The 16,873-nt window shown below is 30.4% G+C and overlaps 1 protein-coding gene across 1 annotated transcript in view; it reads left to right on the forward strand.

The window, feature by feature from the left end:
- The first annotated feature begins 1,529 nt into the window (after positions 1-1,529).
- Positions 1,530-16,873, forward strand: part of SI (sucrase-isomaltase) — an 85,388-nt gene continuing 70,044 nt past the window's right edge. The window contains exons 1-9 of the mRNA XM_010952066.3: positions 1,530-1,654; positions 4,333-4,450; positions 5,682-5,818; positions 9,664-9,781; positions 10,073-10,182; positions 11,110-11,261; positions 12,492-12,663; positions 14,104-14,203; positions 15,140-15,252. Of these exons, the coding sequence (XP_010950368.2) occupies positions 4,333-4,450; positions 5,682-5,818; positions 9,664-9,781; positions 10,073-10,182; positions 11,110-11,261; positions 12,492-12,663; positions 14,104-14,203; positions 15,140-15,252 (1,020 nt within the window). The 5' untranslated portion in view covers positions 1,530-1,654. The remainder of the gene's footprint in view (positions 1,655-4,332; positions 4,451-5,681; positions 5,819-9,663; positions 9,782-10,072; positions 10,183-11,109; positions 11,262-12,491; positions 12,664-14,103; positions 14,204-15,139; positions 15,253-16,873) is intronic.

Genomic DNA, 16,873 nt, shown 5'->3' on the forward strand with positions numbered 1-16,873 from the left:
CTAATCCATAAATATGGTTTACCTCTCCATTTATTCAGTTCTTTGACTTCTTTCATCAACAATTTGTTGTTTTCCAAAGAGATTCTACACATATTTTGTTGGATTTATACCCAAGTGCTCATTTTTCATGCTATCATAGATCATTTATTTATATATCTCTATATATGATACATATTTTTCTTGCTATCTATCTATCTATCTATCTATCTGTCTGTCTATATTTTAGTTTCAGTTTCCAGTCATCATTGCTGTTTTGTAGGAACACGATTGACTTTCGTATACTGACCTTATATCCTGTGACCTTGCTACACTCACATCTTGGTTCTAGGAGTTTGAGGTTGATTTAACAAGATTTTCCACTTATCTAATTATGTGCTTTGTGAATAGAGAGGAAATCACTTATAATTTGTTACATTGGACTTAGTCTTGCCCATTGAGACCATTCTAGAATAATTCTAATCTTATTTCCATATCACTGCTCTTTATATACTGGAAATTCTCCTTTTTATCTCCCCAGAGTCTAGCAGTAATCCATGCATATACTTCTTTTACTGTTGCTCTTTAAACTGATATTCAGGATGCCTCAAAAAACTAAGTACTCTACTTTGTGCAACCAAATTATTTTAATACATATTTATTTGAAAAGGTAGTGTCCAGATTATATGCAGAACTCAGTTACTAACCATTTCAGAGTCAGATTGGACTCATTGTGAGAGCAGAGCTGTAATAATGATAATAGGCTACATGAACTCACATAATTCTCACAATGACCCTATGAATAAGTATTTTTATTTCTGCTTTGTAGATAAAGAGATTGAGTCTTTAAAAAATTAATAAATTTGCCCACATTTTCTCAGGTATATGTAGTACAGCTGGTATTTGTACCCAGGTTTCTACTATCAAGTCCTTTGCTCTTAAACACTATCCTAGCTTAAACCAGTACTGTAATTGATACTACATATTTTTCCTGTGTGAAATGGCATGTGTTTACACTATAATTTTTGATAATTAAATTAGTGCTATAACTAATAAATAAATAAAATGTTGATTTTATTTCTGTATTACTTACTTATATGTCTCTACTTTTACATTCTATTCGTACAGATTTCATCAGTTCTTCAACCTTAAGGTTAATAAATGAGACACAGGAGATAACTTATTTAATCACTGCCTTTTATGAAATAGTATCTGCTAATTGTTAGCTCCTGAAAATGTTGTTCAAATCCTAGCTTACAAATATGTTTCTATTTTCCAGTGAAAGTTTAAATTTCACACAGTTATATAAAACAGTAATTAAAATAGCACCCAAATAATAAAAGAAACACATTTTTAAAAAGAGTAAAAAATATAAATAAGTACTTTTATGTTCTAGGGCTAGCTCATAGCTTCCAGAAGTCAAAGACTATCTGAGAGCACGATTATTAATTAACCTAGATTCCCAAAGAAAAATATTTATGCAAACTATTTTCAGGGTTAAGATTTTTTACGATTGCACGTTGAACAGAAGTTTATTAAATGCTGATAGGCTGGTGAGAGTGCAATAAAACTTTATGAGTAACTCAATTTATAGCTGGGCAGTTTTCCCTGATCATTACTTTGGCAGCCTTGCCCAACTGTGGTACAACATAACAAAAAGAGCAGGCTATGAAATAAGGTAAGTTTACCGATCATACTTCTTTGTTACTTCGTGTTTCCAAGTAGTTATGTGTTCCTCTAATTTATGTTAGCAATATTCCTGTCTATCTGTACTTGTTTCAGATAGCAATGACAACATTATTCATTTGCCGTTTTAAATATTACCCTTTGTACTAAAACAGGAAAAAACATTTCTAAAGTTTTTAAAAGATATAAGAATATTTTACTTGCCCAGTTCTTCATTATAATTTTTGTCAGTCTTAAGTAGCAGGTTTATTTTAATTGCTCCATATATGTGAAAACAGGATCAAAAAATATTTTGAATTATAGAGAAACTCTAATTACGTGTGATTAAATATATTTTAAGAAAATATGTATGTGCTGAATAGAATACTACATTTATAAAACATTTAATCTTTTCTAGCAAATCTTTCAAAGATCAGACATCAAGCTACCAACTAACAAAGTATTACTCATTTTGAAAATAAATATACAGAGAAAAGACATCAATGTATGATTCTCCCCTCCAAATTTATTTACAATTACTGTCTTCCAAAATACGATCACTATAATTACTGCCTACAGCATATGAACAACTTTAGTATTGATTGTTTATTCCTATAAATAATACAATTTTGGTACATTAATTTTGTTTTGATTTTTCTAGGTAAGAGAGAGTTAGCTTTGTAACAATATGCATTTTTTTTTAGATTTCCCTTAACAAAAGAAAAGCACAGTCCTTTTTATCGGCTTCTTGGTCTCAAAGAGAAATTACTTTGAGCGAGAGAGTTAAGCTATTTAAAGTTAAACATTAAAGGCAACTATGTCATTTCTCACATAACACTGAGCAACTGGGTTTCATTTTCTAAACAGCTTCATATATCACCTGTCGCTTTGATTAAATTTAGCTTACATTCATTCGGGTTCTCTGAAGATTGCTGATGCAATAAACAGCTTACATATCTGTAGCAGGAAATCATAAGCTAAAATTGAACGCTAATCTTTAAACATTCATTTGTTGTACTTACTCAATGTCAGGCTCTGAACTACATTCATGATTGTTGCTATTAAGAATGTAACAATGCAGTGGAGGAAATTAACATTTGCATAAGTAATTGCAATAGGTATGCCATGTGCTATTGTAAAATGGAAAGAGGACAGATAAACTGTATATCTAAAAGTAGGAAAACGCTCACATATGACATGGCATTTGAACTGGGCATAAATTGGAACTAACCTAGAAGAGCAGATGTGAAAGAATTGAAGAAAGATTAAACAGCATGCAGTAAAAGATATGTTGTCCAAAAAGGATGTTTCATTGGAGGGAATAAAATATAGGTATAATTCTGAAAATATTCTGGAGGTAGAATCAACATGACTTATTGAATGATTGAATGTAGTAGAAAGATATGGAAGGGGGAAAAGAAGTTTTTAGGTTGGGTCAAGTGAGTGTTTGAACTAACATAGACAGATACAGGAGGAGGGACTAGTATGAGAGGCCCCCAAAATTAATTTTAAAATTGGCAATTTATAACACTTACCATGGAAATTCTAAATTTCTATGTGGGTATATGCCATTGAATTAAAACTTATTTAACAATCAGAATACAGAAAACCCATGGAAACTTGAAGATTAGGAGAGATAAGTGATGTATGGTCCATGGGGGAGGGTATAGTTCAAGTGGTAGAGCACATGCTTAGCATACACAAGGTCCCGGGTTCAATCCCCAGTACCTCCTTTAAAAATAATTAGATAAGTAGACCTAATTGCCTCCACCCCTGCAAAAAAATAAAAATAAATAAAAATAAAGAGATGCATGGTCCAAACTAAATTAAACAAATACACTTTAAAATAATCTCTAGAGAAGAGCTCTTCCCAACCTACGTTTAGGGTACCTCTGGATGCTAACTCAAATGCATAATGTTATCTGAAAATAAATACGTATTTTAATATGAGAATTTGGTATGTTTTATTTATTATTTGAGTGTGGAACTTGGTGATCGTATAGTTTAAGTGTTTTTTTTTAAAGTAACAACTCCTAAATATATACCACATATATATGTGTGTGTGTGTATGTATGGTGTGTATATATGTATATATGTATCTTTTCCACATTTCATATTTATATTCTTTATATTTGTATTTATTTTCTTTAATATTTATATTTATATGTATATTATTTTCTATAATATCCCTATAAGAAAGCAATGTTGAAATTGAAGAGCAATAGTTATAGTAGGAAGAATTGGATTTTTTGACTTTGAGAAAGTAGCTTTTTCTCTAAGTTGAAGTTCCTAGTGAGTAGAATGTGCATACTGGTATCTCCTTCATACAGTTGTTGTGGAGCTGAGGAATACAGTGTAAATACGGGTTTTCTTAGGCTTGAAAAATACTCTAAAGTGGGAGAATAATACACATCTACTTGGAGATCTTTTTTTTTTTCCCTTTTATATTTTCATCTTAGTATACTACTTTGACATGCATCATTAATTCATTATTTTGACTTAAAGTAGCGTGTGTGTTGTTTACACTTTTGCCAATGTGTATTATTTTAGACTATAAACTGATAGAGCTGTCTGCAGCTCTGCTTATGTTGTACTCAGTAGAAAAAATATAGATAATTTTATGATAATAATGGTGGCTTTTTGTTGTTGTATATTTTACATTTCAAACATGTATTTCTTTTCTTTCTTTAGATGGCAAAGAAGAAATTTACTAGATTAGAAATCTTTCTGATTGTCCTCTTTACTATAGTTACAATAATAGCTATTGCCCTGGTTGCTGTTTTAGCAACTAAGACACCTGCTGTTGAAGGTAAATAATGTTGAAAATACTTACACATTATAGTGAGCTTGAGATAAAGTTTACTCCACAATAATTATGGATTTTTAAAAGTAATCTATATGAGATGAAATACATGAAGAAAGATCTCAGGTGAGTTACATAATTACCCCCATTTTTTCTATCTGTTATATTCCAAGTGTCTTAATGAAGAGTCATTGTAATTAAGGAATCTATGTGCTTTGATATTAATGGCCTTTCCCACATTATGTTGCTTAAGAAACAGCAAAAAGACAAAGGAATCAAGATGTTAATAGATGGTGGAATAATGATCTACTGTTACCAGTTCTAATTAGTGGAAAACCTAATCAGTGAGGTTTTGCTCTGGCTTTCAGACACTTGCAAAGGGGGATGGGAAACGAGGAGATAACTAACCTCTTTGTCTTAGTTTAATTTTTTAAAGAGTGAAGTTGTATGACAAAAACAGGTAAAGGGAACGTGAAACAGGCTTGAAATGTTTATCTTTTTTTCCTGAATGTTTCTATCCTAATTTAGAGTTGATGCATACTACTCTGGTCCACCTAAACTACTTTTTCTTTCTCATCATTCTCTCTTGACCAAATCAGAATTGGTAAACACATTACAAATTATCTTCTAGTCTAACCATACTTAGTGTTTTCTACTGCTGCTAGTCTTTTGTTTTATCTTTTTCTGGAAAACTGAAAGTTCACTGTATTATGAAGCAATCAAATTTATCTTAACCATATCTGGTTGCCAGAAAGTCCCTCTTTATTATATAGATTTGGGATTTTAGCTTTCATTGCTAGTCCCTACTTTCTCTACTATTCACTTCAAAGTATCTTTTTCCTCTATTTTTCTCTTTCCTTCTCTAATTCTTTTCTCCTTCTCTACATCCTTTTCCCACTCATGTTTCTCCATTTTCTTTTTTCATCTGTAAAACACAATTTGTAAGTGCAGTCGAATGTAAATTTTATTTCCTTTTCAGTCTACCTCAAGACCTTCTGTGAATATATTTTGTTTCTCTGAAGGAACAGTTAGTTAATAGAGCTTTGTACAGTCAGTTTTAAATATCAGTTGGATCTTTTCCTTTTGATGACTGGGACTTGAATTTGCAGGTCCTTTTTCAATGCAAGTTTTATTTTCATTATATATAAATCTATGTATACTTTCAATGTTTTCATTACTTGAGAATCTGAAAAATTAATTTAACCATGTTTTCTTTTATTGACCTTTTCTTTTCCAGAAATTAATGATTCTACTTCAACCCCAGCTACCACCCATACAACCACTGTGTATCCTGGTTCAGGAAAATGTCCGAGTGAGCTAAATGATCCTGTCAATGAGAGAATAAACTGCATTCCAGAACAGTTTCCAACACGGGTCTGCAACAAAAGTCTTTGATATATTTATGAAAAGATATATAGTATAATTATATTAAGCTAATTATTCAATATTGGATCAATGCCATACTTTTAAAACTAGCCATCAGTTAGGCTGCATTTCTTTTTATTGTATTTCTGTATGAACAGATAAGAGAGAAAAGAAATTACTGAGCTTGTTCTTCTATAATTCTGTTCAATTCTAATTAAGAAATTAATGTTTTCCCATGTTTAACAAGCTATTGCTAATTTTTTAAATCTTTAGGAAATTCTGTCCTCTCAAATCTTCTTAAGAAGTATAACCTTTTACAATGTAGAACATTTGAGAAAAAATATCTACACTCCATTAAAGTATTTGTGATGATGGCATTAAAACTGTCTTTGGAAAATAAAGTAACACTGATTCTTCTAACTATTATTATTTATTTTTTCTTATTTGGTAATTGGGGAGGAAAAGCTCAAATGGGAGAAAAGTAAGTGTAACTTAATGGATCACATAACCCTAAATTGACTTTTCCTTGTTCTTCATAACTTGCTTGGAATTAAAGGGTCAATGACTGAATGTGTGTGTGTATGTGGTGTGTGTGTATATATTGCCATTTTGCAATATTATATACTATATGCAAATCTGTAATATCTATATAATCTAAATGTTGTATTATATATTACTCATTACAATATATTAAATATTTATTAGAACATAATGAATATTACAATATATCTCTCTATATATGTATATCTATACTATATGTTATATCTAAAATACATATTTTATCCTTAATATGTATATCTGAATCTTACCTCTCTCCCTTCACCACACACAAAATAACTAAATGAACTATAAAATTTCTATAGGTCCTATCCTACCTTTGCTACATCATAGTAAACAAATAATTTTCTGATAATTTGCGATGAAAAGTTGCAAATAGATGAGATTTTTTTTAGGACGTTAGAAATAGTGAGTCCTATTGTTTACCTCCTGATAAAAGAGCTGGATTAGATAATGTTTATTTTGATGCACTGAGCAAATTTTCCAGATATTCTCTTTAATTAATATTTACTGAGGACATGATTGAAGCTTAATATAGAATTCTGTTAGGAATAATATGGACTGCTAGGTCCTTAGAGAGAAACAACATTTAAACGCCAATGATTTAAGGTTTTGGTGCCTATTGTCAGTCTTTAAGTTCAGCCTGTTAGGTTGCTAAAGAATGTTTTCAATGTGAAACAAATTAAACTTAAGAATTTAACAAATTTCAGCTAATATATTTTATATTTGTCATCTAAGAAAAGAGGATGAACTTAAAATAGTAATTTAAAAATAGCTATAATTCTACCCAGAGTATATTGTCATTCAGGCTTCCATAATATAATCCCACAGACTGGGTTTCAGACATTTGTTTTGTCACAGTTCTGTAGGCTAGAAGTCAAGGTGCTATCAAGGTTGGTTCCTGGTGAGACCTCTCTTCCTGGCTTGTAGACAGGTGCATTCTTTCTGCATTCTTGTGCCTTCATATAGCCTTTCTTCTGTGCACACATACAGAATGAAAAAGAGAGAGAGAGAAAGAGAGTGTAAGCCCTGGAGTCTCTTCCTAGTCTTAGGGGGACACCAGGCCTATCAGATTAAATGTAGCCACATTGGAGGTTATGGTTTTGTACATAGTGGGGACACAAATTCAGTCCACAACACAAAGTCAACCTACTATGTATTATTACATATAATTCTATAGACATACACACACAAATAATAAAAGTAAGGCTGTAACAAACTTACTGTATTTTTACCTACAAAAGTTCATGCCTATTGATTAGTATTTAATATATTTTAATCTTTTGTCTTTTCCAGTGAAGCAGAGAGAACACTGAAGTTGGTTTAGGAATTAAAAATAATAAGGGAAAATGCCTGAAATTCTGAAAAATAGGTAGAATGACTAATCATAAAAAAAAGTATCAAAATCTATACAAAATAAACCAATTATTATTATTTTAAGCAGCAGTGGGGATATACATTGTTAAACTAATATTTTGATGTGTATATGTAGTGGGTTGAATAATGTCCTCCCAAAATTCATATTTACTTGGAACCTCAGAATGTGATCTTATTTGGAAATAGGATCTTTACAGATGTAATTAGTTAAATGAGGTTATCCTGGATTAGGGTGGGACCTATGTCCTTATAAGAGGAGGGGATGATACACAGAAAACCACAGGGAAGAAGGCCTTGGGAAGATGGAAGTAGAGATTGGAGTAATGTATCTTCAAAGCAAGGAATGCTGAGGAATGCCAGGAGGCACTAAAAGCTAGTGTTCTTCCCTAGAGCCTCAGAGAGAGCATGGTTCTCCTAACACCTGTTCCCAGCTGTTATGACAGCCCTGAGAAACTAATACAGTATGTTTGGAGGAACTTCATGCAACATCATTTTACTATATATATATTTTTTGAAAGATGTGATAATTTGCTTATTTCTTTTCTCTTGCTTTCTCTTTGTTTTGTACCAATATTTTAAAAAATCTTTTATTAGGTCTACTATAAATGACAATTTTATACAATTATCTCTCTGAATTGCTGGAAGTATTTCTATAACTTAGATGACTAGAGGTAAAATTGCCTGATCAAAAGTCACACATACTATGAACTTATTTACAAAACAGAAACAGAATCACAGACAGAAAACGAACTTATGGTTACCAAAGGGAAAAGCAGGGGAGGGATGTGTTAGGAGTTTGGGATTTGCAGATACTAATTACTATATATAAAATAGATAAACAGCAAGGTCCTACTATATAGCACAGGGAATTATATTCAATAGTTTGTAATAACCTATAATGAAGAAGCATTTGAAAAAGAATGTGTATATATGTATGACTGAATCACTATGCTGTACACCAGAAACTAACACCACATTGTAAATCAACTATACTTAATTAAAAAGTCACGCATACTTTAGATTCTGTTAGGTAGGCTCTCCAAAATGCTCTGATCCCTTGTACCGCTATTTGCAATGTTCATGTTTACGTGTGTATGTGTGTGCACATGTGCATATGTGTATCTGATGCCATTTTAATTTTATGTTAAAATAGGAGAGAAGTTAACTTGGATACTGTCAGCTACTAACAGTGGAGGCTTTTAACATTTTTCAAGGCAAATAGACAAAGGAAAAATACCCACAGATACTCAGATTATGAAAATGTGTCACACTATTACATTTAAATATTAAGTAGATTTTTAACTGTACCAGTGTTAACACACAGCATCACCATATGGCTCAACTTTTAATATAAACATATATAATTTTTCTTTCACTTCACCTAGTCTTTCCATATGGATGATAAAATTACTGAGAAATTAGTATTTCACTTTATCTATTGGATGTAATGGCAGCAGCTATTTGCAACACCTGGCAAGTGAACTAGTTTAAATAGTTTAAATAATATTGAACTAATAATTATCTGGAAATAACAACCTCAAACATTTTATGTAGGCTTGAATATAGGGCCATCTCTTCATCCTTATAGCTTCACTTGCAGCTTCATACATAATTGGTACACAATAAATATTTTAATTCTTCTGTGCTGACTACATGACAACAGAATAGACTAATTACACAAAGGACAGGAACCTTTAAAAGAATGTGAACTTACAATAATGTGTATTAATATGTGAATTTGATAAATCACAACTCAGAGCATCTGTCTTTGATAGGGTGTAATTTATTAAATTCATCAAATATTTATTGTTCTCCCAAGTGAAAGGAACAAAAGAATAAGTGATATTTTAACACATATATTTGAAGAAGTAAGATTAACAATACTAACCGTATAATTCCTTTTATAAATGTTTTATCAGGCACTTTGTGCAACTCGAGGTTGCTGCTGGAGACCATGGAATAATTCTGTTGTTCCTTGGTGCTTCTTCGTAAATAACCACGGCTATAATGTTGAGGGAACAACAACAACAAATACTGGTGAGAAATGTTCTATCATGGTGATCCAGTATATGTTAAGTTAAATGAAAAAATATATTTAAAATTTTTCTTTAGAAAAATAATTAAATAAAATCAAATGAGAAATAGGTACACAAGAATGTTTAAATTAGTTTTATTAAGGATTTATTTTTGCATAATTGTATCTTCCAAATAAAAAAAAAGAGGTCATTATTTGTGAGAAAGGCAGTAAAATTAGAAAAATATGAAAATATTTAATTATTAATCTCTGTAAATAAAGTCAATGCATGAAAATTTTTTTATTTCTCTAAGGACTTGAAGCCAAATTAAACAGGATACCTTCACCTACACTATTTGGAAATGACATTAACAGTGTTCTCCTCACAACTCAAAGTCAGACACCCAATCGTTTCCGGTTCAAGGTTTGGTTTTTGAGATTTCTAAAATAAGTTAACAATAAAACACATGTTATGAACACACCCTTCATCGTACCAAAATATTTTCCTTCTTAAGAAATGTTTATTCCAAAGCAAGGAACTAAGTAGACGAGTTACTCCACTTGTCTGAACCTGTCTACTTAAATATAACATAAAACGTAGTTCCTCTAGCAGTTGTTTTTAGACAACTTAATAGTATAGTTTGTATATAGTATAATATTTGATACAGAGTCCTGAAAAGAATAAAAAATCAATAAACTTTAGTAATTTTTATTATTCAACTATTAAACTATGATGAAAGATTAGTTCATCATAAAATTTAATTTGAGAAAGGTGCTAATTGTTCTATATAAATATGACTTACACTGACTAGATCTTTTTAGTGGTATCACTTGTAGTCATGATTTTAAAGAAACTTCTGCTGTTTTTTTGGCAAGTAGTTTACTAGCATGGTCTTTCAGATTTGGCAATGAAAATACTATAGCCACCTTTTAGCAACAATTTCACGAGGATTAAGTTCTTTTTAAACAATATTCAAGATCCTCACAGGATTTTTAAGCAGGTGACCACTGAAATGCAACAAGGATAATTAAATTCATAAAAACCTAGTATTCAAGAATCAATATATAATAATACAATCATCAATTTTTATATTGGTCAATAAAAATCTTTATTTGATATTGTACTTTTATAACCAGCTAATTCTATTAATGCCTTAATTTTTACAGTTTATTCTGAGCATAGCCATTCACTAGTGTTAAAGTTAAGTTTATGACTAGATTAACAGCTTATCTGTAAAATTATTAAATTTATTATTTGCCTTTGGAACCTGCATTTAATATCTAAGTCAGAATTGAAAAATTAAATAATAGTTTTGAATCAAATAATGCTAATTTTAAAAAATCTTTACAGTTTACTGATCCAAATAATAGAAGATATGAAGTTCCTCATCAGTTTGTAAAAGAATTTAGTGGATCAGCAGCTTCCGATACCTTGTATGATGTGAAAGTTATAGAAAATCCATTTAGCATCAGAGTTGCTAGAAAAAGCAATAATAGAATTTTGTAAGTAATTATTTTACATTTATCTAAGTTTAAATAACTGGTCAATTTTATTCTATTTCATAGAATTATGAGTCTTAATTTCAATGCATTTTCACAAAGAATAAATTTCCTCCTGAAAGAGGGTGGGTGTACATGTTTGTAAGGATTATAATGTTAAAGAGATTTTGATTTCCCATGAATGAAAGATGCAAGACCATGAATTAAAATATAGAAATGGGACCAACCAAAGTTGAAGGTGGAAAGCAACACATACAATTTTAGCCTTGCCTATATTTTTGTATGCCTAGGACTCTTGTTGTGTCTTTTCCTCATTTATCATATTCTGTTTCCAATTTGTAGGATCAAATACAGAGAGGGAGTAATTTCTATAGTACTACTGAAGAATTTTTCATATATATATATGCATGAAATTAAATTTATATTTATATTTATATATAATATATTTATATATAATACATTTAAATTACTATATATAATTTAAATATTACCTAAATGCCCTCATTATAATTGTATTTTAAGGGATGTTTGTGGCAAAGAATTTAGTAACTTTCAAGATGTCTGCTCTTGACTCTACCAGCAAGGTTAATTAAACAATTGTCAAGATTGAATCTCAGCAATTACTTTTCTTGAGTATATTTTAATAACTTTCAATTGACTTTGTGTTAAATCACAAAAAAGAAATGTTATTTGAGACTTAGGATAGATAGATAGATAGATAGATAGATAGATAGATAGATAGATAGATAGATATGCATAAAGCATACAACCTTTTTTCTTTTTGGAAAATGATTTTAAACTTAATTTTAGTTTATGTATTAGAGATGTGGAAGCCAGTATAGTACTGTATTAAAATCCTATCTCTGAAGCAACGCAAAACTGGTGTGAAATTTGGCGCTACTGCCTACCAGTTTGTCACCTTGAAAGCATGAATAAATTTGTCCAATTTGTGCCATTTGTGAAGTGGAATTGATAGTGATAGTTGTGTTTTAGGTTTGTGGTGAAGATAAAAGGAGAGAACACATGAAGGATCATATTGGTGATGATGAAGCAAATTGTGTTGGTGGAATTAACAAGTTGTGGTTGTGGTATAATTCGTATGTTCCTAAGAGGTGATCACATCTAAAGATTGACATATTTAAATTGAAATATTCTGGATAATAACATAGACCCATATTTGGTAGAACATTTTATATGTTTCTAGATTATTTATTTATTTATTTCATGGTACAGGTTTGACACCAGCATTGGTCCCCTGGTATACTCTGACCAATATTTACAGATTTCAGCCAGACTTTCTAGTGAATATATGTATGGTATTGGGGAACATGTTCATAAGAGATTTCGTCATGATTTAAACTGGAAAACATGGCCAATTTTCACTCGGGATCAACTTCCTGGTGATGTAAGGAACTATCTTTCTTGTTATGAATAAAATATTTGAGCAGATGATAATTTTCACCTATTTGGAACCATCATTTATTTGATGTCAGTGACACATTTTCCAGAAGCTTATTTACTTTAGGGGAGAGGAGTGATATTGAAGTTCTAAATTAACTCAATAAGTGACCAATAGATTTTATGAATATTTATAGATAGTTCCAGTTTACAAATGTTTTCTTTTTGTTTTCATTTTTACATTTTATCATTCCCATTTTGGTCACCCTTATATTTAAATCTATCCATGGCTAGTTATTGCACTAGAATAATTCCAAACACTTAACTTGCTCTCCATAGCTTTGTATGCTATGTCATCTACCTGTCTGTTGGACATCATGCCCTGCATCTATACTTTTTCTTCTTCCATAACATATGATAATCTTTAATAAGTTCACATATTTTCGTAGAGGGTTGATTCTCTTTCTAAGTGCTTTGAAATTCTTTATTATTTTTACAAGTCATTGAGAGCTCATTTGGTTTTATTTCATAAGAACTCACCTCAAAGTCCCCCATGCAGGATTAGTCTTTACTTTCCAATCCTTTATTCATATTTTTGTATGACAATTATCACAGCATATTATTTGTATATATATTTGTCTGTATTTCTAGAATATGCAATTCTTCAGGACAAATACCATACCATTAAAAAAACTCTTTTTAAAAATTGATTCATGATTGCATTAAGTCAAATGTTAGTGATTTTTTTAAAATATTAGTGTTAACTACTTCATTCCCCAAAATGAATAAATGAATTGTTTTTAATACCCTCATTTGGTACAAAAATATTAATAAATTCTATCAATCTTTTTTAACAGCATCATTGTTTGTGATAAATACCTAATAAACACCAGACTGAGAATCTCATAGCTGTTTTTATACATTTTTTCCTTTAAACCTCCATATCCAATCAGACAAGAAGTCTTTTTTCATTTACTGTTTAAGTGTATTTCCAATTTTCCTCCACCACTTCATCTACTTACCAGTTCTCAACAACTGTACTGCAGAAGTTCTTTGAGGGTGGACATCATCTTGGAATTCCCTGCAATACCTTGGGCAAAAATGGGACATAATGGATAAACATGCTATTGTCCTATCATGAATAGCTCTTTAAAACTCATTTAATCATAATAAAACATAAAGTATAGTTAAGTAATCTATGAATAGTATAATATATAGTTAAATAATATTTATGTTTTGATATATTCATAATTTTAAAAAGTTCAGTGTTTCTTATGTACAATGTGTCATATGGTCCATGGAGTAGAGAATTATAGGAATATGGGAGTAAGCTAAATATGAGCAGTAAATTACAGAAACAAATTGGAATTCATAAAGGCCATTTTAAATATAGAATCTATCTTTCAAAAATGTTTTAACTTTTAATTTTGAAATCTGTGCCTTACAGAATAATAATAATTTATATGGTCATCAAACATTCTTCATGTGCATTGAAGATACTTCTGGAAAGTCATTTGGTGTTTTCTTAATGAATAGCAATGCAATGGGTAAGAATAATTTACCTAATATTATGTTTAAATGAGACTTAACTTGAAGTGGTTTAACTCCTTTATTTATTCCAATCATAGATATCACATATCAGAGTAAAATTTGTTGTTAATGATTTAGTGTGTGAGATTATTATAAGCAGGTTTTACAGTTAGTTGGACAATGGATTTTTGCATATCAGTGCTTCCATTTTGGGGACAGTATGCAATATTGTGATATTCAGGCCCTTCCTTTTCCCTCCAGATGAACACTGAAACACATTCAGGCAAATAAAAAGTCCCATTCCCCTAGTCTTGTTTGTTAAATAAGTTAATATAAGATAAAAAAGAGAAAAGTCTATATGGGGATAGAAAAATGATTTTTTAGTTTATCATAATTCAGGTAATGTAGAATCTTTTGTTATTTAATGTTGTGAATGCAAGACCTATATTTGATAGGTGAATCAGTGATAAAAAAGTTACAAAAATTAATAATATTCCAGCAAGAGCACTCTACTATATAGTTAGTCAAGCAATTACTATGTCCTACATATAGAAAAATTTAAAACCTTTGTATTTTTTTCTTAGAAATTAACATGTGGTAATAAGATCTTTCAGAGAATCTTCAATTAAAATAACCAACTAAAATGCTATTGTAGAAAAAAATCTTTTTGTTGTAAAAGGACTGATCCTCTATCCCTTGCTAAGCAGTTACAAGAGGAACTTTTGCCAACATCCATAGAAAGAAACATCTGGAATATCCTATCATAAACCTCATACATGGTGGCATTTTTCTCCTATATTCTTATCTTCAATATCTTATTTCCTCTTAATTGTATAAAAAAAGACTGTAAAATTACGTGATTAATATGAAGTACTTTAAATAGACATTGCAATTATTTTATCACTATGTACATTTTTACTATTTACATATGCCCTTTAAATTTTACTTTGTAGAGCTTTTCATCCAGCCTACCCCAATAGTAACTTACAGAGTTACAGGAGGCATTCTGGACTTTTATGTCTTTCTAGGAGATACTCCAGAACAAGTAGTTCAACAGTATCAAGAGGTATGTGTACTTCAGGTCTATTTTATAAAATTTTTTCTACATGACTTTTCTTTCATCTAACATGTCCACAAATTTAAGTGATTTTAGCTAAAATATTTGTGACCTCTTAGTTAAGTGTAATTTTAAACCCTACCATTTTTCAGATATGAGAAGATAGTTTTATTTTCTTTTTCTTATATGACACCAATATATATTTAAATGTCTATATTTCTGATATCACATTGTTTCTTGCTTCTACACAGCTGAGATCAGGAATTGAATTTCCCTAAGATATTGCATATTAAATATTTACTTATTTATGACCTTCTTTGATGGGCTAAAACAGAAGGAAGTATCTTCAGGACTGAGCCTAGGCAATAGACATATATAGGTCATACATCCCTTTGGTAAGAATTCTAGAGGCAAGTGAGTTATAAGGAAGACTAGTGAAGCTTGCTGTTAACGTACAGTAGGTAAACTCCAGGTATACTGGCTCTTAAACTCAGGCTTAGAAGGGCAGATTTTGAAATACAGTCCGAAATTTTACATCTTAAGGTTACTGTCTAAACAACTCTCACTTACCAATTAAACAACATCTTAGTGTACCTGAGCCCAGGATGGACGTTAGAGAGGTGAGGAATCCAGGGTTTATTTTGAACGTGATTCTAAAATTTTCTCCCATGTAATTGTCCTCTGGTGACTGTTAGTGTATATAATTTGTGATGTCATGAAAAATAGATTATTTTTATTGGTATGAGATGTTTTTAACACCTTGTTTTATACGTAAATCTTTTGACATATAATTCCCATTTCCTAAATGATTTCAAAAGGGAAGTAATTATCAAAAACTTTAATTAGGATGTAAAAATCTGAGATAAGAGTAGCTAGTGTTTTACACAATTGAATAATTTACACTAACAGTTCCCAAATTGCTGTTCATAAATTGAATTTCAGAAAAGCACACAAAATTTGCAGTGTTTATAATAAGCAATCATAATTACTGTGTATGGTTATCACACTATCAAAACAGGCTGTAGCACATTTTTTTTAAAGAATTTGACATGTGATTTGTGAAATGTTAGTGGAATAGTTGTCTGTTACATGCTGAGTAATGTCTGTGGTCAGCAATAGTTGAGTTTGAGTCATGCTTGACCTGTGAGTGCTGCATGCATGTAACATAGCACTTACATACATCATTTTATGGGTGGACTTTCAGAAGCTTGAATTTAAGCAATAAGCTAAAAGACTCATGTAGAGTATAGCACTATTAAGCACTGCTGCATTTCAGTGAGGCTCAAATTTTGTAGAGCATAGGCAAAAGAAACTTTATTTCTTGTTTGAAGGGAAACAAATTATCCTTTCTGTATAAGTTAACGCATTAGTGGTCCCAGATTTATTTAAAACATTATTCATTTGAATGACCAGATAGTTTTATAAGTTTTAAAGATAATTTATGTATATAAAGTATATGATGAATAGTACACAAGTTAATATAATATATAATTATACATATTTTATATACTTTTATAAAAATAAATTATGAATACATATAATGCACACACACAAAGAAATTTCAATCGCATGTCCAAATCTTTAAAGAAATTCTATGGAACATAAGATGTTTATGAATAGAGTTTAAAAA

The sequence above is a fragment of the Camelus bactrianus genome, chromosome 1 (genome assembly GCF_048773025.1).
Source record: "Camelus bactrianus isolate YW-2024 breed Bactrian camel chromosome 1, ASM4877302v1, whole genome shotgun sequence".
Classification (NCBI taxonomy): domain Eukaryota; kingdom Metazoa; phylum Chordata; class Mammalia; order Artiodactyla; family Camelidae; genus Camelus; species Camelus bactrianus.